Source organism: Grampus griseus (genome assembly GCF_964374135.1).
Source record: "Grampus griseus genome assembly, chromosome: 16".
Lineage (NCBI taxonomy): Eukaryota > Metazoa > Chordata > Mammalia > Artiodactyla > Delphinidae > Grampus > Grampus griseus.
In genome coordinates, this window is record NC_139010.1 from 23,761,975 (window position 1) to 23,786,545 (window position 24,571).

General features: G+C 46.1%; 1 protein-coding gene across 1 annotated transcript in view; it reads left to right on the top strand.

Annotated features, from left to right (window-relative positions):
- Positions 1 to 24,571, top strand: part of HKDC1 (hexokinase domain containing 1) — a 43,068-nt gene that overhangs the window by 9,462 nt on the left and 9,035 nt on the right. The window contains exons 5-14 of the mRNA XM_082674179.1: positions 3,799 to 3,947; positions 4,050 to 4,169; positions 7,800 to 7,895; positions 9,004 to 9,103; positions 11,293 to 11,476; positions 14,166 to 14,321; positions 15,649 to 15,882; positions 16,950 to 17,254; positions 18,862 to 19,007; positions 19,101 to 19,220. Of these exons, the coding sequence (XP_082530305.1) occupies positions 3,799 to 3,947; positions 4,050 to 4,169; positions 7,800 to 7,895; positions 9,004 to 9,103; positions 11,293 to 11,476; positions 14,166 to 14,321; positions 15,649 to 15,882; positions 16,950 to 17,254; positions 18,862 to 19,007; positions 19,101 to 19,220 (1,610 nt within the window). The remainder of the gene's footprint in view (positions 1 to 3,798; positions 3,948 to 4,049; positions 4,170 to 7,799; positions 7,896 to 9,003; positions 9,104 to 11,292; positions 11,477 to 14,165; positions 14,322 to 15,648; positions 15,883 to 16,949; positions 17,255 to 18,861; positions 19,008 to 19,100; positions 19,221 to 24,571) is intronic.

Consider the following 24,571-nt stretch of genomic DNA (forward strand, 5'->3'; position numbering starts at 1 on the left):
CCTGGGAGCTGGTGGTATGATTTCATAATTACATCCTAATCTCTTGGGGCCTCCATTTCAGAAATGTATTCAATTTCCAGAGAAATCCTTTTGAGTTTGCCTACTCTCTAGTTTCCCCTCTTTCATCTGAACCTCCCTGAGAGGGGGTAACCTGATTGAGCCTTAGTTACCTCGCAGCCTGTCAGTCAGGGAGCAGTAGTTGACTGTTCTTACGAGTGCCTTAAAAGCATGGTTATTGTTTGTGCCTTCTCTTCTACCAGTCACAAGGGAAGGGGGACAGGAAGTGCCCATCTTGTGATTTGAAGGTGACAGTGGTTCTTCAGGCCCCACCCCAGCTGCCTCTCTTCTTGGCCTGTGTCTCCAGGCAGCCTCCTAGGCCTCCTGGAGGGTGAGCCTTGCAAGTTGAGCCCAGGAGCCCCAGTGTTGTCAGCTGATGGGCCCAGGGGTCTGCATTAGGACAGGGGTCCCGCACTTGCCTGAACATAAGACTCACCTGGGACGATTCCTAAACATATGGCTTCTTGGACCTCTCCCCCTGGAGATGGTGAATCTCCAGGAATATACACGTTCAGTCCTCCTGCGCCTTTGGGAGATGCTGCGCTAGGGAGTGGGGAAGGAGCACAAGCCCTGGCAATGGCTTAGGAGAAGGAAACCCCTGGTGTCCACGGCTGCCTGGAGCCACTGAAAGATCACTGGAGTATCATCTACAGCTGGTGGATTCTCAAGGAAACCTCACCTTCTTGAAAGATCATTTCTTTTTTTTTAAATTAGTGTTCTTTTTATTTTTTAAAATTGCGACATAATTGACGTATAACATTAGTTTCAGGTGTACAACATACTGATCAGTATTTGTATAGATTACGAAAAGATCGCAACAGAAAGTCGAGTTACATCCATCAACACACACGGTTACAAATTTATTTTTCCTGTGATGAGAACTTTTAAGATCGCTCTTAGCAACTTTCCAATATGCAATACAGTATTATTAACTATGGTCACCAAGCTGTACATTACAGCCCCATGATGAGAAGTCATAATGATCTTAATACTCACCGTAAAGATCCTGACGGCCCCCCTGCTGCTGTTGCCCTCTTCTTCTAGGCAGGTCCTCCTTTCCCTGGGGTCCAATGAGTCCTTTCTCTGTGTCAGAGTTACAGAAGGGATCACACCATGTGGTTTTTATTAAAATCCTCCAATCTGGGCTTCCCTGGTGGCGCAGTGGTTGAGAATCTGCCTGCTAATGCAGGGGACACGGGTTCGAGCTCTGGTCTGGGAGGATCCCACATGCCGCGGAGCAACTAGGCCCGTGAACCACAACTACTGAGCCTGTGCGTCTGGAGCCTGTGCTCCGCAACAAGAGAGGCCGCGATAGTGAGGCGCCCGCGCACCGCGATGAAGAGTGGCCCCCGCTCGCCGCAACTAGAGAAAGCCCTCGCACAGAAACGAAGACCCAACACAGCAAAAATAAAATAAATAAATTAATAAACTCCTACCCCCAACATCTTCAAAAAAAAATAATAATAATTATGGTTTTTTTTTTAAAAAAAATCCTCCAATCTATCCTGGTTGGTGTCAGAGGCGTTTCCCCAAAATCTCAACCAGGTCTTGGTTAAAATCTTTCTTAAAGTCTTTCTGTGGCTCCCCCTCACCTTGATAAATCCCAGATTTCTTGGAGGTGGGGTGGCTTTTCCAAATCCTTCCTAATTTAACCCGAGACTGCCCGCCAGTCTCATTTCTGTCACACGTCCCTCCCGCTCAGAAGCGCAGACCTTTCCCACCCCAGGCAATCTCATTCCTTTGCTCCTGGCCTCCTCTCCCTGGACCCCTGCTCTCCTCTGTCTGGCTGGCTGACTCGCTCTCTTTCTTCATCACTCAGCTCTGTATCACCTCCTCTGGGGTGGTGACTCCTGCTCTGATTTAGTAGACACTGCTCCCTGTGCTTCCCACAATCAGAGCACGTGCCCTACTGTGTGGAAATGGTTTATTTACTTGCCTGTATTTCTGATGGGCTTCCCAGGGGGCCCACAGTCTTTCGTCTTTGCATCCCTAGCACCTGGCATGTCACTTGTCACAAAGTCAGTGCTCAGTAAATGTTCATACCTACATGGATCATGTGATCGACCCTCTTTCCTGTGCAACACCTGTGATAACACCTGTGAAAGCAGCTCTTGCTTGGTACATGATGAGTGCTAATAAAGTTGCACAGGATTAGGTCCTTGGAGTCCCTCCCTGAATAAATGGCTCCATCAGGTTCCTTTCAGGGCTGATCTAGGGAGATGAAGAGTCTTGCTTTCCAGAAATCTCCACAAAAGCAAAATATCCAGCTGGCTGGGTCTATAAATGAGGACTCTAAACCTTGTTCCACGGACCTGCAGCAGCAGCTTGTTCAGAAGTGTAAAATCTCAGGCCCCACCTCCACTGAATCATAGTCTGCATGTTAACAAAATTCTTGGGCGACTTACATGCACATTAAAGTTTGAAGAGCGGTGCTCCACGCCATTGGGAGGGCTTGCCGCTAGTTCCTTGATTGCTAGGAACAGAGAAACCCAGTCAAGGCAGGTCAGGAAAGGAGGCTTGTAGTACAAGGACACATAAACCCAAAAGGGAGACACACAGGACCTTGTGGGAATCTGAGGGCAGGAACCGTGGTGCAGTCAGGCTTCAAGGGAACTGGAACTTAGGAATTTTCCTCCACGGTTTCAGCCTACATACATGTGGCCGCCTTGGCTACCCAGCCTACCTCTGATGTTTGGGATGCTTCCACTTCAGTTTTTACCACCTACTAGCAATTTCCCTCTATGTTTTATTTCACATTTCACGAGGAGTGAATCTGAATGGCCAGCTGGTTCCTTAGATTCATGCAGCTGTGTTTAGGGTCACATGGTACCAAAGAAAGGCCACTTGGGTGACCAGATTTGTGGTCATGGAGTTTCACTTACACGTGCCTTGGCCACATGTCATGAAGCATGCCTGGTACATGCAGCCACTTTTCCAGCACAGATAATTCTATACAAAGACTTGTTGGTTCAAGGGTTTGCACACATGAGTTCCCATCCCATATCTGTGGCTGATGCTGAAGATACTGGCAGGGTCCTAGGCAGGAACTCTGGCTGGAATCTGAGTTGAAGTCATCAGGGTGGGCTGCCTCACCCCAACACATATGTCATTTCCACCTTTTTATTAATAGCATCTGTCTTATACTGGACTCAGTCAGGTTACATTTTCTCCTTTTGGGGTGGCTCTGGCCCAAAATATTAAGCAGCCTTGCTCCTTAAGGACCAGCATTTGGTTCTTGTCTCCTTTCCCTCCTGGAGTGTCTCCTCTCTGCCCATAAGACTGAGGCTCGTTTGGGGCTGCTTTCTCTTCCCTGCACTCCCCCTGCCTTTTCTGCCGTATGCCCGTTTTCCGGAGTATCAGCTCTCTCCTCCCTGTTGCCGGGGTTGGGGTGGGCTAGAATAAGCTCCACCGTCAAGGCCCATTTCTAACACCACCTGCGTGAAGGGAGTTCACATTTGCCCTCTCCAGATGAACGCGTTTATTCCCTACTGGATGGCCCAGTGGGCAGGGCTGAGGCTGCAGAGGCAGGCAGACTTGGGTCGCACCCCAGCTTTGCTCCTTGGAGGGCACAAATCAACGGCCACACTTCTGGAGTCTTGGCGCGTGGGCATAATGATACCTGGCTCGTGGGGTGGTTGTGAGACTTCGTGACATTTATTACAGTTCCAGCTTCGAACACAGAGCTTGCTATTTAGCAGACCCTCAATAAATGATAACTTTTTCGGCTTTGTTTTCTAATAGAAAACGGGGAGTTTCTTTCCCTGGATCTTGGAGGATCTAAGTTTCGAGTCTTGAAGGTGCAAGTCTCCGAAGAGGGGAAACGAAATGTCCAGATGGAGAGTCAGTTCTACCCAACACCCAACGAAATTATCCGAGGGAATGGCACAGAGGTAGCAGGGCAGGGGCTCTGTGAAGGTGGGGGAAGGCCTTGGCATCAAGTTCCTGGGTGACCGTGCCTTAGCCCCGTGTCCTGTGCTTTCTCTTCTCTGCAGCTGTTTGAATACATAGCTGACTGTCTGGCAGATTTCATGAAAACCAAAGAGCTGATGCAGAAGAAATTACCTCTTGGCCTAACCTTTTCTTTTCCCTGCAAACAGACTAAATTAGAAGAGGTAAGACTGGTGCAAGGGAGGGAAGGAGTTGGATAGGATTTGGGTTTGGGGCTGGGGAATGGCACGTGCAGGGGTCAGGCTGGGAACAGGAGAGATCAGCAGGAGTTTTCTTGTTTGTTTTTTCTTTTTTTTTAAACAGTGAGGTGGAATTGTGAGGCAGGGAATATGCTAACATGGCCGCCTTGATTTTACACTTCCTAGGGGCACAGCACAGGGAACAAGATGGTTTTCACCACCAAGCTCAGTGGTTCTCAGACCTTGGTTGCGTCGGAATCCCTGGAGGGTTTGTTAAACACAGATCGCTGGGCCCCATGCAGGAGTTTCTTAATCAGTGGGGCCTTAGATTTGTATTTCTAATAGGTTACCGGGTGATACGAATGCTGCTGGTCTGGCGACCACTCTCAGAAGCATTGGCACAGCTAACTAGAATAAGAGAGGGAAGACTTGGGGAGTCTCCCTCTGTAGTGAGCACTTAGGAGGAGGACTGAGGTGGGGTCACTGGAGTGACAGTGTTACTGGACAGACCCAGCACCTGGGATGTATAGTCTCAGCTGTGCCACTAGCCAGCTGGAGTCTCCGGTAATCCATCTCTGTGTGCCTCAGATTTTCAATTTGTAAACAGGGAGAAGGCAAAGCTGATCTTATGTGAATCTGTGACAATAAACAAGGGGCCATATAAAAGGACAATGAGCTTTCTGGGGCCAGGGGGTTATTGTCACAAGTCAGGTCTCCGCAGGCTACTCCTGCCTGGGGTGGTGGTCTGTGAGCTCCTGCTGCACAGACTGGTCATGACACCCAGCTCATAATCAATTCATGGACCATCTTGACTTGGGATGTGTTTGATATTGTTGGCTTGAGCCGCTTATTGATAATGGGATAGTGGAAAGGGAATGGGTTTTCATGTTCCACAGACCTGGCTTTGAATCCTGGCTCAGAACAAGTTGCGTCCCCTGGGCAAGTTACTTAACTTCTTGGGTCCCTAGTTTTCTTATCTGTAAAACAAGGATAATATCTACTTGCTGGGCTGAGGTGAAGCTTAGACGAAGCATCTGTAATGCGCTGAGCACTGTGCCTGGTGGATCAATGGTAGCTGCAAGGTTTTGACAATTGTCCCTATACAACTTGTCTCTTCATTCTTTTGTACCTTGTCCTCCAATTCCACAGATGTTTCTGGAGGGCAGGCACTATTTTATATTGTTCTTCCTCTCCATCCCCAGGGTCTCTAGCACAATGTCGTATATTTAATAGCTATTTGATAACTATCTGACAATTGAAAGGTGCAATCAATCATTTATTAGATTCCGTTGAATGGGAATTTGCCATCATCTGTCTATATGGGAGGTGGGCTGAGGTTTACTTTTTAATTATTTTCTTGAGAAAGAATTAGAAAAAAATAGTGTGAAGAAGGTTTCAGGGAATGTTAGAAGAGGCCAGGTGGAGTTTCGCTTGTGTTTGCAGACTGGAAGAGCAGAGTTCCCCCGAGTCAGTAGGGGAAGTGGGAGGAGTCAGGAATCAGGCCTCAATTCACCAAAGTTAAACACCTCTTATTTGAGCTTAGGAGCAGAGACCTCAGGAAGAAGGAAGATGATGATGATGATGGTGATGATGATAGACTGTATCTCAGATTTTGACGCTGTGTCTTGCACTCTGATGAACGCTTTATGTGTATAACCTCATTTAAATCCCAAAGCAATCGTATGAGGGAGATATAATTATTTCCACTTTATATTTGAGAAAATGCAGTTCAGAGAGGTTAAGAGACTTACCCAAGGCCACACAGCCAAGAATGGCTCAGCCCAAGCTCACAAACTCCCTGACCACACTGACTTTCCAAAAAGACACAGGTCTAGAATGTTGTTTAAAATGCCAGCAGGTGCCTGAAAGCATTTTGACCCATTTTGTGTTGTATCCCAATGAGGGTTTTCAGAGGACATTTAAACGAGGCAAGGGTGGCTTGATTATATCGAGGAAGGGAAAAACTTTTTCTCTTCAAAGTCTAGTTGAATTACCTGCATTTTATAAAATTTCCTCCCAAGCTGCCTTTCAGTGAAGTCTAAAGTAGAAAAGTTCAGCCACAATGAAATGCGTTAGTAATAATAACCGAGAGCGGGCGTAGCTGTTACCGTGATTCTGCTGCCGATGTAGATTTGTGACATGAAAATAAGGGCTTTGGAGAAGGTGGAGTCTGATCAGCCATGTAAGTGCAGAAGGAGGTGGGAAGGGGAAGACTTCTTATGAGGAAGTATGGCTAAGGGGGATTCTTTGTAAAACTAAAAAATGATTAAAGATCAGGGCATTGGAATTAAAGCAGGATGTGAGTTTGTTGTTGCTGTTGTTTTGTTTGTTTAAGTGAGGGAACGGAAAAGTCTTAGCCAAAGAGAAATTTCTTTGTGTGTGTGTTTCTGATGATAAAATGGTAATACGTTTTCAAGGTAGGAAAAAGAAGAGAGAGGAAAGAGGGTAGGAATTGAAAAGTTTAAAGAAGAAAATAGAAATCTCCTCTAATCTCAACCTTCAGAGATACGCCCTACTAGAATTGTTGGGTTTTCCTTCCAGTCATATCTATATTAAATACTGGTGTTATACTGTATGTGTAATTTAAAAATATGTAGTTGTATGTATAGCTCTTTTTTCATTTAACAATACATCACATGCATTTATTCCCCACTCCCCCATATATACTCCCCCCAACAGGTCCCACATTGTCCCTAGCATCCTTTTTGGGGGGACACCACCCTACAATCTCTCACTCCTCTGTCTGGTGGGGCAGGGATGTTACCATAGCCCATGAGGGCAGAATTTAGAGCTACCACTAGGTAGCGCTGTGGTGCAGGGAAAAACCTGGTCACTGGGAGGGTGCGTCAGAGACCTATGTTCCAGTTGGTCTCTGTCCTTCACTCGCTGTGACACCTGGAACAGCTTCCTTCCTCTCGAAAGCTTGGCTGCTTTATCCATAAACTGAGGGGGTGGGGATGGTCAGGGAGTCAGTAAGTTTGGGCTCAGCTCCTCTTGACTATGTGACCTTGGGCAAGTCTCTTAATCTCCAAGTTCTCTTCCAGTCTGAAAAATTCTGTGATTATTTGCTATGTTAGACATGAAACTCTCGAGAAACACCAGTTGTAAGCAGAAAATTGATAATGCAAATTGAGAACTATTTTTCTACGTTGAAATGAAGTCCCTGAGGGAGTCTTACAAGGTAACACGTCAGTTCTGCTTTGTGGACCTGGCAAACCAGGCATTCTGCACACATCATGCGTCTACCGTATGCTGGTACTTCTATCAGAGCAGTCGTGTGACAGAGGCAGGGAAGTGATGTTTCCATTTTACAGATGAGTAAACTGAGGCTCAGAGAGGTTAAATGACTGGGACAATGTCTTATGAATCTAAGTGTTCTGACTCTGCTGCTGTTGTTCTTTCTGCCCCTATGTATTATGTTTTAAACTGCTCAGATGAGAGTAATAAACATGTCAAAATTATTAGAAAAGGCCTCTGGAGAAATGTTGAAAGGATTGGTGTGATTCAGCTTAAAGAAGAGAAGGCCACAGGGGGATACACTTTAAGCATGAAATTTCTGCAGTTTCAGAACTGAGTGCCTTCCTTATTTTGTCTGGATCTGAAATCTTCCCCCAGGGTGTCCTGCTTTCATGGACAAAGAAGTTTAAGGCGCGGGGAGTTCAGGGCACAGACGTAGTGAGCTCTCTGACCAATGCTATGAGAAAACACAAGGTAAGGAATCCACCTCCGCGTGGGGAGGTCAACCAGTCCTAGCCCCTTTCTCTTGCGGGGGTGAGGGGAGGATGTGGGGGAGGGTTATCTCCTACATGCCTGCCCTCGAAGGAGAATCAGAGACGGATTTGATCTTAGGGAAGGTCTCACTGTAGCACAGATGCTGCTGATTTGGATAAACCCACCTGTGAGCCTTGGCATGTGGAGAGTGTTCCGATCACTGTTGAAGGGTGACCCGCGCTTCCCTGGGGCCTCCCCGGCTGTCCCTCGGGGGTCTTGGTTAGACCTGATGCTGTGTGTGATGTTCCAACCGCCACCTTTCCTCTCTGAGGCTTGAAAGGTCACTTTCTCTCCTGTCTGGCTCTTGATCCCACTTTCCACTCTCTACTCATTGAGTATTTCTGTTTGTTGAATACATTTTATGATCATTTAAAGAACTATAAAAATATAAAAGCAAGACGTGCTCCTTGCAGAGCTGAGAAGTACACAAATAAACCCAAATGATTTGCTACCGTGACAGCATGAGGAATATATTGATGTATACCCTTCCAGTCTTTTTTCTCTTTAAAGTTGCTCTCGTGTTCTTTTGTACCCTTTGTTTTTCTCTTATTGTTTTCATTTCACTTTAAAATGCTCCCCCAGACCTCGTGGAACCATGGTGTAATAACCCGCGGTGACTTGGTAGAACGGGAAGCCCATGGTGGTGCCCACGGAGGGGACTTGGCTGAGGCTGGTTCAAATGTCCCCATGGGCAAGGACTTCGGTGTTTTCTCCTGGAAACACTATTGCTCCTAGGATAAGCATGCTTTTCTCAGGGTCCCTGAAACATGGACTGGAGTCCTGGTGATCGGTCCCTCGTATTTTCATGGCTCAGAGGCTTTCACCCGCAGAGCAGGAGCATGAGTTCCACTCTTCAGCTCCCAGCTGCTCTTTCTCTCCCCCGAAGCTTGACAAAGCCCTTATTCCTTACAGGCAGACCCAGAAGGCAGGATCTAGAGATTGTCTCAACCAGGCACCTTCACTGCTTTTGCTTCCTCTGTGGGGAAACATAAACGGATAACACCTCCCTCCCACCCACTGATGCCCTCTGGGACTTGTGTTCCAGCAGGACTTAGATGTGGACATCCTGACTTTGGTCAATGACACCGTGGGGACCATGATGACGTGCGCCTATGATGATCCCTACTGTGAAGTTGGTGTCATCATTGGTAACTCAATTTGACTTCCTTTGTGGAGGAGGGTGAAAGGGGTTGGTTTGGGGCTTAGTTTCGGGGAACTCTGAGTAAATGCTGTGGGAAGGTTATTGGCACTTTCTACTCAGAAGAAGCAACATAGGGAGATGGAAAATTAATATACGCATTCATTCAACAAGTGTTTACTGAGTGCCCGTTGTGTGCCGGGCCTCGTGCTCTGCATCAGATTCTCAGTGGTGAGAGTCCCAAAGGTTCCTGTACTCGTGAAGCTTTCAGCGCGGAGGTGGGTGAGAGATCGAAAAGGCCTAAACAAGTAACATAATTTCAGGTGGTGGTTAGTATGACAAGGAATATAAAGCAGGGTGATGTGACTGAGAGTGACTGTGGTGCGGTGGTCAGGCTGGGCCTTGCTGAGAGGTGACATTCGAGCAGGGACCTCAGTGATGAGGAAGAGGGAGCAAAGCAGAGCTGGTGAGGAAGAGAGTCCCTGTGGCCTCTGAGGTGGGAATGAGTCCGGGGTGCTCGAGAAACCCTAAAAGGCTGAATCAAAGCGAGTGAGGCTGAGGGTAGAAGGCCTTTCACGTGAGAGAGTGGACAGGACTGGGCAGGTGGCCTAGGAGCACAGTCACTGGAAGGTCTTTGGCTTTTACCCCAGGGGAGACAGGGCACGGGAGGACTTTGGGTGGCGGATGGATAAGTGGGGTGTGCATTTTTATTTATTTTTTAATTATAAATTTATTTATTTTTTGGCTGCGTTGGGCCTTCGTTGCTGCGTGTGGGCCTGGACCAGGGAGGCCGCAGCGCAGCGGGGGTGTCTGGTGGGTGGTCCCAACACCTGAGCTGGGAGGGGCTCTCCTGGAGGGGTCCATGAGAAGGCTGTGCAGGGGACAGTAAGGCCAAATGGACCGGGTTTATAGGCTGTTCTCAAACATCCCTGCAGCTTCCCTTTTCCTTTACCACTATTGGGGGAAGTTTTCTGAATTGCTTTTCCTTAATTTCCAACTCACTCTCCTCAGCCTGTCTTCCCCAAAGGGCAGGATCTCTACAGCGGAGGGGCTTGATCTGACTTCCTGTTTCTGGAGCCCCACACCTCTGAGTGGGCCTGGCGCTTGTCTGTCATGGCATCTGCTACTGCCCACTGTGTGCATCTTAGTGACTGTGTCTGGTAACCTGCCAATTGGGTGCCATGCCTAAACAGTGTCTGTGCCTTTCTGAGAAAAGCTTTTTCCAAATATTCTATTACACTCTGATTCTCTACATCTCTTATTTCTCATGTTGGCTTTAAAATTCTGACACCAGAGTATCAGCCAGGGGAAGATACTTTTAAAAAATATATTTTTTTAAGACAGCTTTATTGGGGAATTCCCTGGCAGTCAGTGGTTAAGACTCCATGTTCCCACTGCTGGGGACCTGGGTTCAATCCCTGGTCGGGGAACTAAGATCCCGTAAGCCACGCGATGTGGCCAAAAACAAAAGCTTTACTGAGGCATAAAATCCTCTCATTTAGTTGTATAATTCAGTGATTTTTAGTGAACTTATAGAGTTTTGCAACCATCACCACAATCCAATTAGCACATTTCCATTATCCCAATAGGTCCCAAACCTACTGGCTTCAGATTGTGCCCATCTGCAGCCACTCACCACTACTCAAGTGTCTGAAGTATTTCCTTGCAGTGAGTTTGTGTTTGAATAATGGCATGTTGCTTTCTTACGTGATAGCTAATCACTGTCAAAGATAAGGATGTAGCTTATGCTAGGAACAATTTGTGGCAGGCTATGAGTAAGGAATATTTTTAGTATCAAATAGAGAAGAAGCTAAGTAGCATAGGGAAAGGATTAAAAATATGACTGTGGGTTGGTGATTTTTTTTTTAATATATTTACGAAGTTTGGTTAACTCATCCTCCTCTTAGTAAATATACTGTCAGCTTTCATACATATTCATCAGGGACTTCTTCACAATTGACTCCATTGATAACAGCAAACCATTAACACCCTGACAAGTGTAGGCTTGGCATGTCAGCTTTATTCCTCATGAACTCCCCAGCTGGCCAAAAGCTGCTTCCCTCAGCGAGAACCAGCCCCCGGAGTGGATCAAAAGCACTTTGTGATGCGTTCAGAGGACTCTTGGGCAGTTGAGAGTCCCCTCTGTCTTTGTCCAGCTGGGAGCCCTCACGTCTGTTTTCTCCCTGATCCCTCGTCCAGGCACCGGCACCAACGCGTGCTACATGGAGGACATGAGCAACATCGAGCTGGTGGAAGGCGACGAAGGGAGGATGTGCATCAACACCGAGTGGGGGGCCTTCGGGGACGACGGGGCCCTGGAGGACATCCGCACCGAGTTTGACCAGGAGCTGGACCTCGGCTCTCTGAACCCCGGGAAGCAGCTGTGAGTACCCTGCGCTGTAATCTGGGCATCGGCACCAGTAAATGTCCACTTACTCAGGTATGCTGTATACCTGGGAGGCTTCTTAGCTGGGACTCGTTATCCATCACAGGGAGTTTATGAATCAAGGCTTGTATTTCAGTTTCACTGGACAGATGAGGACAGTGAAAGCCAAGGAAATTGAGTGATTCGAATTCAGTCCAGAGGGAGGGGAGATACGGCTGTGAACTAGGTGTCCTGCTTTCTTGGCGCATTTGGGTGAGTGGCCACAGAACAAACCAGTGCAGCCTGAGGAAGCACACACTCCTCATCTGTGTTTCCCTTCCGCCCCGCCCCCTCCTTCTCCGAGGCCTAATCATGCAGCACCTGGTGTGAGTCCGTCTCAGTCTCAGGTCTTGCCGAGCCTTTCTCTGCTCTCATCCCACACTCACCTGTGGTGTAAGTGTTCAGGGTCTGCCTCAGCTCTGCCTGTATGCTGAGCCCCCTGAAGGCGGCTACACCTGTGATTTTCCTTTCCTTTCTACACATAGGGTCTTACACATTATTGCAGTTCATTAAGTGTTTGTTTAAAAAGAAAGTGTTGAATGAAAAAATGCTTAAAATTTTAAAAAATAATTTCAGACTTACAAAAAAGTAGTGAAAATAGTATAAAATTCCCCTTCACTCAAATTCCCTAATAGTGACATTCTCTCTCTGTGTATATGTGTATACACAGACACATAAAATACACATATACATAAAATACACATATGTCTATATAAAATTATTTTTCTGAACATTTGAGACTAAAATCGCAAACATAATATCCCTTCACCCCTAAATACTTCAGAGTGTATTATCTGAAAAGAATTACATTCTCTTATATAATTAAAGTATAATTGTCAAAATTAGGAAATTAACACTTAATCAGTTCTAATCTCTCATTTACAGATCTTATTCAAAACTCACCTGCTGCCCCACTAAGGTCCTTTATAAAAAAAAAATTGTCCTGGTCCAGGTCCAGGATCACACATTACATGTTGCTGCGTGTCTCTTTAGCCTCCTTTAATCTTCTGTAATATCTATTTGGTTTTCATGATCTTCAAGCATGCAAGCCATTTATTTCACAGAATGTCCCTCAACTTGGATTTGTCTGACGTTTCCTCATGATTAGATTCAGGGGATGTATTTTTGGCAGGACTATCACACAAGTGGTGTGTGTCCTCCCCTGGGCATCGGATCTGGAAGCACATGTTGTTTGTTCCATTACTGGGGATGCTAACTCAGATCACTTGGTTAAGGGGATATGAAAGAGGTTTCTGCACCATAAGGTTATTATTATTCCCTCTATAATGAATAAGTATCTGGTGAAGAGACACCTTGAGACTATGTAAATATCCTGTTTCTCATTAAACTTTCACTCTCTAGTTTTAGCATCTATTGATGAATTTCTAGATCCATCATTCCCTGTAGGTTATTAGTTGTTATTCTACTATAAGTAAGAGCTTTCCTATCTCCTCCATTTATCTACTTATACTAATATGGATTCTTTTTTAATTTAATGGGTTATAATTCCTTCCTATTATATTTCTTTTGATATTCAAATTCTTTTCAGATTTAGCCAGTGGAAGCTCCTTCAAGCTAGTCCCTGTGTCCTTTTGACATGATTCCATCACTCTTTAAGTACTTCCTTATTTTCTGGCACAGTAAGATGCTCTAGGCTCACCATGCACTTGCCCAGCCCCAGCCCTGAAATCAACCATTTTCCCCAGAAGCCCTGGTGAATAAATATTTTAAGTACCACCTAGAAACCACTCAACACTAGAAGTGCATACCTGGGGAGCAAATTTCTGCTTTGGATGCACCTGGTCCCCAGCACACACCCATTTCACTGGTGACACAGAGCAGCCACAGCCCAAGGAAGTGGTGCCCTTTTGGGGACTTTATCATCCTCATCCTATCCACTTCACTTAAAATAAATTCCACTCCCCCAAACCCAACCTGGATTTCTTTTGATTGTCTTGTTTCTGCAATGTTCTAAGACTTTATATGAAATAGATAAAGTTGATTAGGAAACAGGTTGCCCTTGATTTTGTATCTTATGTTTGCAGAATAAAAATTATATTTAATAGTTTACTTGGGAAACAATAAGTAATTGCTTGTTGTATGCAGACTGAGAGTCCAGGTGTAGGTAGCCTCGTGGGATATTTCATCCATATTATTGTAGAACCTCTCTGGAGCTATCCAAGCCCATCTTACAGACACAGCATGTTTCTCTCTTGGGCAGAAACATGTGTAGGAGTTGGAAACATTTGAAATTTGGATTTGTCGTGCTGTGGTTGGTGATCCTGGGAAAGTACGTGAAGTCTCTGAAGTTGAGATTCCTTATGCCTAATATGAGAATGGCACCCCCGTGGCCAAGGGTGATTTGAGATAAAGATTTTTGGAATCAAGCACTTTGTGATCAGGAAAGAATCTTCGGTCTCCTCTAGTTTAGTCCTTGCCTTTTACAGGTGAGAAGAATGTAGCTCAGAGGGGATGAGTGGGCTCCCAAGGGTACCCCAAGCTGGGACAGGGACTGAGGCCTCCTGACCTGTAAAGAGGCCCTTCCACTACTCGTGCTCCAAACCGTGGGCTGTGGCTCATGGGCTTTGGGAAAGGATGCTGCATAACCAAAGGCATTGCTGCCACTGATCTGTTCACCAAATTGTAGGTTTGAGAAGATGATCAGCGGCCTGTACTTAGGTGAACTCGTCAGGCTCATCTTGCTGAAGATGGCCAAGGCAGGCCTCCTGTTTGGCGGCGAGAAATCCTCCGCTCTCCACATTAAGGGCAAGATTGAAACACGGCACGTGGCTGCCATGGAGAAGTAAGCTGCTGGCAGGGTCCTTTCCATCTTGACTCTGTGGAGGGTTAGGGTGGGCAACCAAGGAGTGGTGTGCTCGTGGTGGTGGTGCACAGAAGGAACCAGATCTTCCTTCTTCACAGGACAATTTCATACCTGGACACAGCTTCAGGTGGATTAGCAATGCCTGCCATGCCTCACATGTGGCTTCTTGTTGGTTTCAGCAGCCAGGGAGTCTGCTGTCGGAGGTCTGCACCCTCCTCATGTTTTGTTACCTTTTTCCTCACTGAAGTGGTGACGTAACTTTTTTTTTTTTTTTTTGGCGGTGTGCTGGCCTCTCACTGTTGTGGCCTCTCCCGTTGCGGAGCACAGGCTCCGGACGCGCAGGCCCAACAGCCACGGCTCACGGGCCCAGCCGCTCCGCGGCATGTGGGATCTTCCCGGACCGGGGCACAAACCCGTGTCCCCTGCATCGGCAGGCGGACTCTTAACCACTGCGCCACCAGGGAAGCCCGGTGACATAACTCTTTTAGGGTCAAAGACCCCTTTGAGAATCTGATTTAAGTTCTGGACCCTTTACCCCCAAAATGCACATTTGCACGCCATTTTGCTTATAATATCAGGGCATCCTTGGACCCGTTAAAACCCAAGCATGGAATCCAAGTTAAGAATTCCTGCTGTAGCAATAACCTTCTCTACCTGGTGCTGTCAGGGACTGGCTTTGCCTTTGGCTTTGGTGATTGGGGGGCTCACACAAAGGTGTGCAGTGGGGAGCTGACTGGTGGTGGTGGCTGGCCCCAGTCGACCCAGGATCCTGTTCCTCAGGCTTAGAAACCCTGGCATTACCCTGAGCTTTGCAATCAGCTTGAATTCTGAGTTCAACAGGGTGACATCTGACTTCCAGAGTCTGTGTTTATGCAGAGCTTGGCAGAGACTGAGTTTCTGTCAAAGGCAGTATAGCACAGGATGCTTAAAGGGGTGGACTCTGTAATCGAACTGCCTGAGTTCAAATCCTGCCCCTTGCACTTACCAGCTTTGTGCCTGTGGACAGGTTACCTACCCTGTCTGTGCCTCAGATCCCTCTTCTGTGCAGTAGGATAATGACAGTACTCCCCCCAGGATTGTTGTGAGGGCTGAGTTAACACATGTCAAGTCCTTAGACAAGCACCTGGCACATAGTGTGCAATAAATAGTGGCTGCCGTGATCACTGGTGAAATCGTCATTATTATCACATGACTATGTGCCAGCCTGTTTATTTTCACAGTCCTGGGAGGTGGGAATGCTGGCTCTCTGAGGGGGACTCCCACGGGATGGAGAAGTGTGGTCCTCTCATTCCTATCCCCTGGCTAGGTATAAAGAAGGCCTGGCTAATACAAGAGAGATCCTGACGGATCTGGGCCTGGAGCCTTCAGAGGCCGACTGCGTCGCGGTCCAGCACGTCTGCACCATCGTTTCCTTCCGCTCAGCCAATCTCTGTGCAGCGGCCCTGGCAGCCATCCTAACACGCCTGCGGGAGAACAAGAAGCTGGTGCGGCTCCGGACCACGGTGGGCATGGATGGCACACTCTACAAGATCCACCCCCAGTGAGTGCTGGCCGCTGGCCCACACCCCCTGCAAACGAGTCCAGTCTGTCTGCTTGGAACCGAGTCCAGTTTTGTCTCTAAACTACGCTGCTTCTCTGGGTTGCTGGACCCAACTGCCTTCTGTGGTTCTGAGATTACAGGGGAAGGGGTGAATTCAGAGATTACATTCATCTAGCTGGCTGGGTTGCTTTAGGGGATCATTCTTAAAGGAATATTCTGCTAAAACCAATTGCCCGACTAGCAAAGCCGTGTATTTATCCATCTGTCTATCCATCTGTTCATCTATCTATCCATTATTATTATTATTAAATACTTGCTATGTGGTAGGATTGGAAAGTAAGATACACCCAGTTAAAAATGGGGAAAAATCAGGATGGCAGGGGTTGCCAAGTCCACATGAAAGATACCAGTAGGAAGACAGTATCGTTTGAGTCTACTTGAGGGGAAAACAATAACAGCAGTAAAAGACACTATTCAACTATTCATTCTTTCATCGCTTTTATCCTTTTGCCTTTATTCCTCAAAGTTTCATTAAGCACCTGCTACTTGTCAGGCTCTGTTGTAAGCTCGGTAACAGAGCAGTGAAGAAAACCCAGTCCCTACCCTTATGGAGCCTAAGTTCTGTTGGGTTGGCAGACAGTAAACAAACAGGGAAATGAGAATTTCCCAGAAGGAGGGAGCACAAAAGTCCCTCTGACTAACAGAGGTGTTATTGGAAGTCAGGTGGGTACATCTGGGAAGAGCTAGGGAAAGGACCCTTCCCCCTTGGGCAGAGATGATGTTCAGCCAATACATTACGTGTGGACATGCCCTACTGCTTACAATATTAGTGATAAAATAACCACTTCTTTGAGCCTTCCAAGTGTCCCTTCCACTGTCCCAGCTGCCCTGGTCCCTACCCCTAGTCACCCCCATCTTCCCCCTCCATCCAGCAACTGAAGGGGTGAGCCTTGGCCCAGCAGGGCTCCCCGGGAGCCCGTTCCTCTGCTACACCTGTGTCTGTTCCTATTGGCTGGGCCCGGGCCTTGATGATTTTTACATATTTTGCCATCCCCCCCCACCTCCAGATACCCAAAACGCCTGCACAAGGTGGTGAGGAAACTGGTCCCGAACTGTGACGTCCGCTTCCTCCTGTCGGAGAGTGGCAGCACCAAGGGGGCCGCCATGGTGACCGCAGTGGCCTCCCGCGTGCAGGCCCAGCGGAAGCAGATTGACAAGGTGCTGGCTTTGTTCCGGCTGACCCGAGAGCAACTTGTGGGCATTCGGGACAAGATGCGGGTTGAGCTCGAGTACGGGCTGAAGAGGGACACCCACCCGCTGGCCACGGTCAAGATGCTGCCCACCTACGTCTGCGGGATGCCAGATGGCACAGGTGGGCCGTGCACAGCTCCCTTCTCTGATGGGCCACCCAGAGCTCGTATCAAAACTCCTTAAATCCAGTTAGGTCTTTTGTTTCAAGAGCCTTGGGTTCATGTCTGTAATGGAGGGAGGAGGGTTGGGGTAGAAGGTTAGTACTCTGCTCAATCTGTTTGCTTTGGCTGATCCACGGCACTGGCAGTGAAGATTACCTAAGTTAGGTTCCATGTGTGTGAAGACCCACATGCTGTTCCCAGGGGCTGCCATCTGGACACTTGGAGTGTCTGGCTTGTCTTCCACCCTCTTCTCTGGCTCTCTTCTCTCCTGGGGCTTGGCTCTCTTCCTCTCCCCTCTCTTCACTTTCTGCCCCTGACTTTTCCGATACTTGATCCTTCTCCTGGTCCTCTGTGCTCGTCTGACGGTAGCCACAAAACAGTGAGGTCAGTTCTTTAGACAGGTTACTCCACCTCTTTGAATCTCATGAGTCTCACCCAGATATAATGACCTTTGTAAAATGCTTCATGGCTTTAATTTGCTTTTGAACGTTTAATTTCATTTTGTGCTCACACCTACTCTGTATATTATATAAAGAGAATGATTCCCATTTTATGGATGCCAAAACTGAGACTCAGAGAGGTTAGGTGACATACTCAAGGTCACACAGTTGTACTTGGAATCTCTCAACAACAAAGATCTTTTCTAGAGCCAGTATCGTTTGAGTCTACTTGGGGGGAAAACAATAAGAGCAGTAAAAGATGCTATTCAACTATTCATTCTTTCATAGCTTTTATCCTTTTGCCTTTATTCCTCAAAGTTTCATTAAGCACCTGCTACTTGTCAGGCTCTGTTGTAAGCACGGTAACAGAGCAGTGAAGAAAACACAGTCCCTACCCTTATGGAGCCTAAGTTCTGTTGGTCTGGCAGACAGTAGACAAATAAACGCCAGGTGATGCCATGTAATGACAGGGCTATGAAGAAAAATAGACCACCGTCAGGGGTAAGAGAACTGTCTGAGAGTGAGGTCGTTGGCAAATTCAAGGAACAGCAAAATGACCAGTGTGGCTAGAACAGAGTGAATGAGGCAGGGAGAGAGGTGAGGAATCACACAGAACAGACTGACATGCTCTGCAATGTCAGAGAACCGAGAGGCACTGCACTGGGGGGCCCTGGACGGTGATGGACGTCGGACTCAATACAGTTTCTTATTAGTCAGGTGGGGGTGTGAGAATCCAGGGAAGGGGCGAGCAGGACAGAAGAATCATTTCATGCTCAGGATGAACAGCTCCTCTAGGCCATATGACAGGATGGAAGCACCTTCCCGAGTCCATTGTAGTCAGGTAGCCTGGCCTGGATTCACCCTCAGAGCCTCCCTGAGCATAAGTATCATGTGTGGCCTTTACCAGACAGCAAGAAAAGCAGGCTGGCCTCAGATGGGCTCAGGGTGCCTGCCCAGTGCCCTGACACTGTGCTTGGTGACCGCCACACCCCTTTGGTCCATGAGCCCCAGGCAGGCAGGCTCTGGATCTGCTCACTTTCAGCATCACCTCTTCCTCCCAATGCCTGCACACAAGGCCCTGCTCGGTGCGTGCTGGTGGAATGCAGCCCCCACTTTCTCCACCACAGAGAAAGGAAAGTTCCTTGCCCTGGATCTCGGGGGAACCAACTTCCGGGTCCTCCTGGTGAAGATCAGAAGCGGACGGAGGTCAGTGCGAATGTACAACAAGATCTTCACCATCCCCCTGGAGATCATGCAGGGCACTGGCGAAGAGGTAAGTGCCGGGCAGGGGGATCCGCACTCCGAGGTGCCAGCCTGCCACCCTGTACAGTGCAGGCCTGGCGTGACTCCCGCTCTCTGCCTGCAGCTGTTTGACCACATTGTGCAGTGCATCGCTGACTTCCTGGACTACATGGGCCTCAAGGGAGCCCAGCTGCCTTTGGGCTTCACATTCTCATTTCCCTGCAGGCAGGCGAGCATTGACAAGGTAAGACGGCCCAGCCTGGTGGGTCCATTTCCTCCTACACCTGGGGAATCTCGAGACAGCTCTGAGTCACTGTTCATTTTATTTCGGGGTCTCAGGTTCAGGGCAGCTGGGGAGACATGATCGAGAATTTGGACCATTTAAGTTTTTTCTATTTACTGTGTCCCCTTTTCATTATTATTGTTTCTTTGATTGAAGTTTACAAAATAATTTAGTGTACTATACAATAAAGGGACACTTGGATAAGGCTACTGTTAAAAGAGAGGTCAAATCATATTATCGAGAGATAAGAAGAGGTAAGGACCAGTTAAGGCCAGTTATAACTCTTAGTCTACAGTATTACCTGGGTCTTCCTGTGTAAACAGGGAAATGCAGTAGGTCGTAGGGTTTTTCTTGTCTGATGAACAAAAGCATACCAGTGCCTCAGAAGAAATGCATTTCTTTCCTGATATTAGAATTTCAGGAGTTTATCACATAGGCACTTACCTAGTTGACATTGAAGAACATCACAGATAATGATTTTAATACATTATTCATAATAATTTAGAAATGTACATCACAAGATTTTTCTTGGAATTCTTGGATAAAAGCACCATTCACCAGCTTATGGAGAACAGAGTACTCTCTCTTGCTCTCTGATAGGCTTATGTCAACCAAACTTACAGGACTGGCATAAAAGCAGAACACCACTCCTCAATTTATAGAGAGAACTCTGGTCAGCACAGCAAGTCAGCCAGAGAGCTCATGACAATAATAAGAATGACACCAAAGATTTGTTAAGATTTTGTCTAATCCAGTCAATGTCCCCATGATGTACACACTAGTTTTGCTTTGTTTATTTTACCATTTCTTATTGTGGTAAAATAGATGTAACATTTACCACTTTGACTGTGTTTAAGTGTACACTGGTACACTTAAAAAGTACAAGTGTACTGTGGCGTTAAGTACACTCACATTGTTATGAAACTGTCACCACTATCCATCTTTCGAACTCTTTCATCTTCTCAAACTGAAACTCTATACCCATTAAACAATAACTCCTCACTTGCCTCTCTCCCAGCCCCTGGTAACCTTTATTTTACTCTCTGTCTCTATAAATTTGACTGTTCTAGGTACCTCATATAAGTAGAATCATAACAGTATTTGTTATTTTGTGACTGGCTTATTTCACTTAGCATAATGTTCTCAAGGCTCATCCACGTAGAATTTCCTTCCTTTTTAAAGCTGAGTGATATTTTATTGTATGTATACACACTATTTTTTTTTTTTTTTGGCGGTACGCGGGCCTCTCACTGTTGTGGCCTCTCCCGTTGCGGAGCACAGGCTCCGGACGTGCAGGCTCAGTGGCCATGGCTTATGGGCCCAGCCGCTCCATGGCATGTGGGATCTTCCCGGACCGGGGCACGAACCCATGTCCCCTGCATCAGCAGGCGGACTCTCAACCACTGCGCCACCAGGGAAGCCCAGAAAAAACTTTTGACAAAATTCAACACCCATTTATGATAAAAACTCTCCAGAAAGTAGGCATAGAGGGATCTTACCTCAACATAATAAAGGCCACATATGACAAACCCACAGCAAACATTGTTCTCAGTGGTGAAAAATTGAAACCATTTCCACTAAGATTAGGAACAAGCCAAGGTTGCCCACTGTCACCACTGTTATTCAACATAGTTTTGGAAGTTTTAGACACAGCAATCAGAGAAGAAAAAGAAATAAAAGGAATCCAAATCAGAAAAGAAGTAAAGCTGTCACTGTCTGCAGATGACATGATACTATACATAGAGAATCCTAAAGATGCTACCAGAAAACTACTAGAGCTAATCAATGAATTTGGTAAAGTAGCAGGATACAAAATAATGCACAGAAATCTCTTGCATTCCTATACACTAATGATGAAAAATCTGAAAGAGAAATTAAGGAAACACTTCCATTTACCATTGCAACAAAAAGAATCAAATACCTAGGAATAAACCTACCTAAGGAGACAAAAGACCTGTATGCAGAAAACTATAAGACACTGATGAAAGAAATTAAAGATGATACAAACAGGGGCTTCCCTGGTGGCGCAGTGGTTGGGAGTCCGCCTGCCGATGCAGGGGACACGGGTTCGTGCCCCGGTCCTGGAAGATCCCACATGCTGTGGAGCGGCTAGGCCCATGGGCTGTGGCTGCTGAGCCCGCGCGTCCGGAGCCTGTGCTCTGCAGCGGGAGATGCCACAACAGTGAGAGGCCCATGTACCGCAAAAAAAAAAAAAAAAAAAAGATGATACAAACAGATGGAGAGATATACCATGTTCTTGGATTGGAAGAATCAACATTGTGAAAATGACTATACTGCCCAAAGCAATCTGCAGATTCAATGCATTCCCTATCAAACTACCAATGGCATTTTTCACAGAACTAGAACAAAAACGTTCACAATTTGTAAGGAAACACAAAAGACCCCGAATAGCCAAAGCAATCTTGAGAAAGAAAAACAGAGCTGGAGGAATCAGGCTCCCTGACTTCAGACTATACTACAAAGCTAAAGTGATCAAGACAGTATGATACTGGCACAAAAACAGAAATATAGATCAATGGAATGGATAGAAAGCCCAGAGATAAACCCACACACATATGGTCACCTTATCTTTGATAAAGGAGGCAAGAATATACAATGGAGAAAAGACAGCCTCTTCAATAAGTGGTGCTGGGAAAACTGGGCAGCTACATGTAAAAGAATGAAATTAGAACACTTCCTAACACCACACACAAAAATAAACTCAAAATGGATTAAAGACCTAAATGTAAGGCCAGATGCTGTCAAACTCTTAGAGGAAAACATAGGCAGAACACTCTGTGACATAAATCACAGCAAGATCCTTTTTGACCCACCTCCTAGAGAAAGGGAAATGAAAACAAAAATAAACAAATGGGACCTAATGAAACTTAAAAGCTTTTAGACAGCAAAGGAAACCATAAACAAGATGAAAAGACAACCCTCAGAATGAGAGAAAATATTTGCCCATGAAGCAACTGACAAAGGATTAATCTCCCAAATTTATAAGCAGCTCAGGCAGCTCAATATTAAAAACACAACCCAATCCAAAAATGGGCAGAAGACCTAAATAGACATTTCTCCAAAGAAGATATACAGATTGCCAACAAACACATGAAAGGATGCTCAACATCATTAATCATTAGAGAAATGCAAATCAAAACTACAATGAGATATCACCTCACACCAGTCAGAATGGCCATCATCAAAACATCTACAAACAATAAATGCTGGAGAGGGTGTGGAGAAAAGGGAACCCTCTTGCATTGTTGGTGGGAATGTAAATTGATACAGCCACTATGGAGAACAGTATGGAGGTTCCTTAAAAAAGTAGAAACAGAACTACCATACGACCAAGCAATCCCACTACTGGGCGTATACCCTGAGAAAACCGTAATTCAGAAAGAGTCATGTACCACGATGTTCATTGCAGCACCATTTACAATAGCCAGGACATGGAAGCAACCTACGTGACCATCGACAGATGAATGGATAAAGAAGGTGTGGCACATATATACAATGGAATATTACCCAGCCATAAGAAGTGAAGTCATACAGAGTGAAGTAAGACAGAGAAAAACAAACACCGTATGCTAACTCATATATATGGAATCTAAAAAAAAAAAAAAAAGTGGTTTTGAAGAACCTAGGGGCAGGACAGGAATAAAGACGCAGACGTAGAGTATGGACTTGAGGACATGGGGAGGGGGAAGGGTAAGCTGGGATGAAGTGAGAGTGGCATGGGCATATATACACTACCAAATGTAAAATAGATAGCTAGTGGGAAGCAGCTGCATAGCACAGGGTGATCAGCTGGGTGCTTTGTGACCACCTAGAGGGGTGGGACAGGGAGGATGGGAGGGAGACGCAAGAGGGAGGAAATATGGGGATATATATATACATATAGCTGATTCACTTTGTTATAAAGCAGAAACTAACACACCATTGTGAAGCAATTATGCCCGAATAAAAATTAAGAAAAACAACAACAACTAGAAATAGAACTACCATGTGACCCAGCAATCCCACTACTGGGCATATACCCTGAGAAAACTATAATTCAGAAAGAGTCATGTACCGCAGTGTTCATTGCAGCACTATTTACAGTAGCCAGGACATGGAAGCAACCTAAGTGTCCATCTACAGATGAATGTATAAAGAAGATGTGGCACATATATACAATGGAATATTACTCAGCCATAAAAAGAAACAAAGTTGAGTTATTTGTAGTGAGGTGGATGGACCTAGAGTCTGTCATACAGAGTGAAGTCAGTCGGACAGAGAAAAACAAATACTGTATGCTAACACATATATATGGAGTCTTAAAAAAAAAAAATTTCTGAAGAACCTAAGGGCAAGACAGTAATAAAGATGTGGATGTGGAGAGTGGACTTGAGGACACGGGGAGGGGGAGGGATGGGCTGGGACGAGGTGAGAAAGTGGCATGGACATATGTATACTACTAGATGTAGAACGGATGGCTGGTGGGAAGAAGCTACATAGCACAGGGAGATCAGCTTGGTGCTTTGTGACCACCTAGAGGGGTGGGATAGGTAGGGTAGGAGGGAGATGCAAGAGAGAGGGGGTATGGGGATATATGTATATATATATAGCTGATTCACTTTGTTATATAGCAGAAGCTAATGTACCATTGTAGAGCAATTATACTCCAATAAAGATATTGAAAAAAAAATTAATACACATGGGAAGGAGGAAGCTGTGTGCAGCTGTCCATGGTCCTGAATGATCCAGGGCACAGGTGCACCTCCTGACTCAGGACACTGGGCCTTCAGGCCTCTCTCCCAGCAGTTCTGACAGGTTCATGAAGACACAGCTAAGAAGGAGGGGAGACCAGTGGACAGCTGGGAGCAAAGCCATTGGTGGCTGGGGAGAAAAAAGAGAGACTTAAAAATTGAAGTAGAGTTGATTTACAATATTATATTAGTTTCAGGTATACAACATAGTAATTTAATATTTTTATAGCTTATACTCCATACAAGGTTATTACAAAATATTGACTATATTCTCTGTGCTGTACATTACATCCTTGTAACTTATTTATTTTATACCTAGTAGTTTATACCTCTTAATCCCTTTCACCTATTTTGCCCTTCTCCTCACTCCTCACCCTTCTGGTAACCACTAGTTCCCAAAAGAGAGACTTAGGTGTGGTACATATATACAATGGAATATTATTCAGCCATAAAAAAGAATTAAATTGGGTCATTTGCAGAGATGTGGATAGACCTGGAGACTGTCATACAGAGTGAAGTAAGTAGAAAGAGAAAAACAAGTATCGTACATTAACGCATATA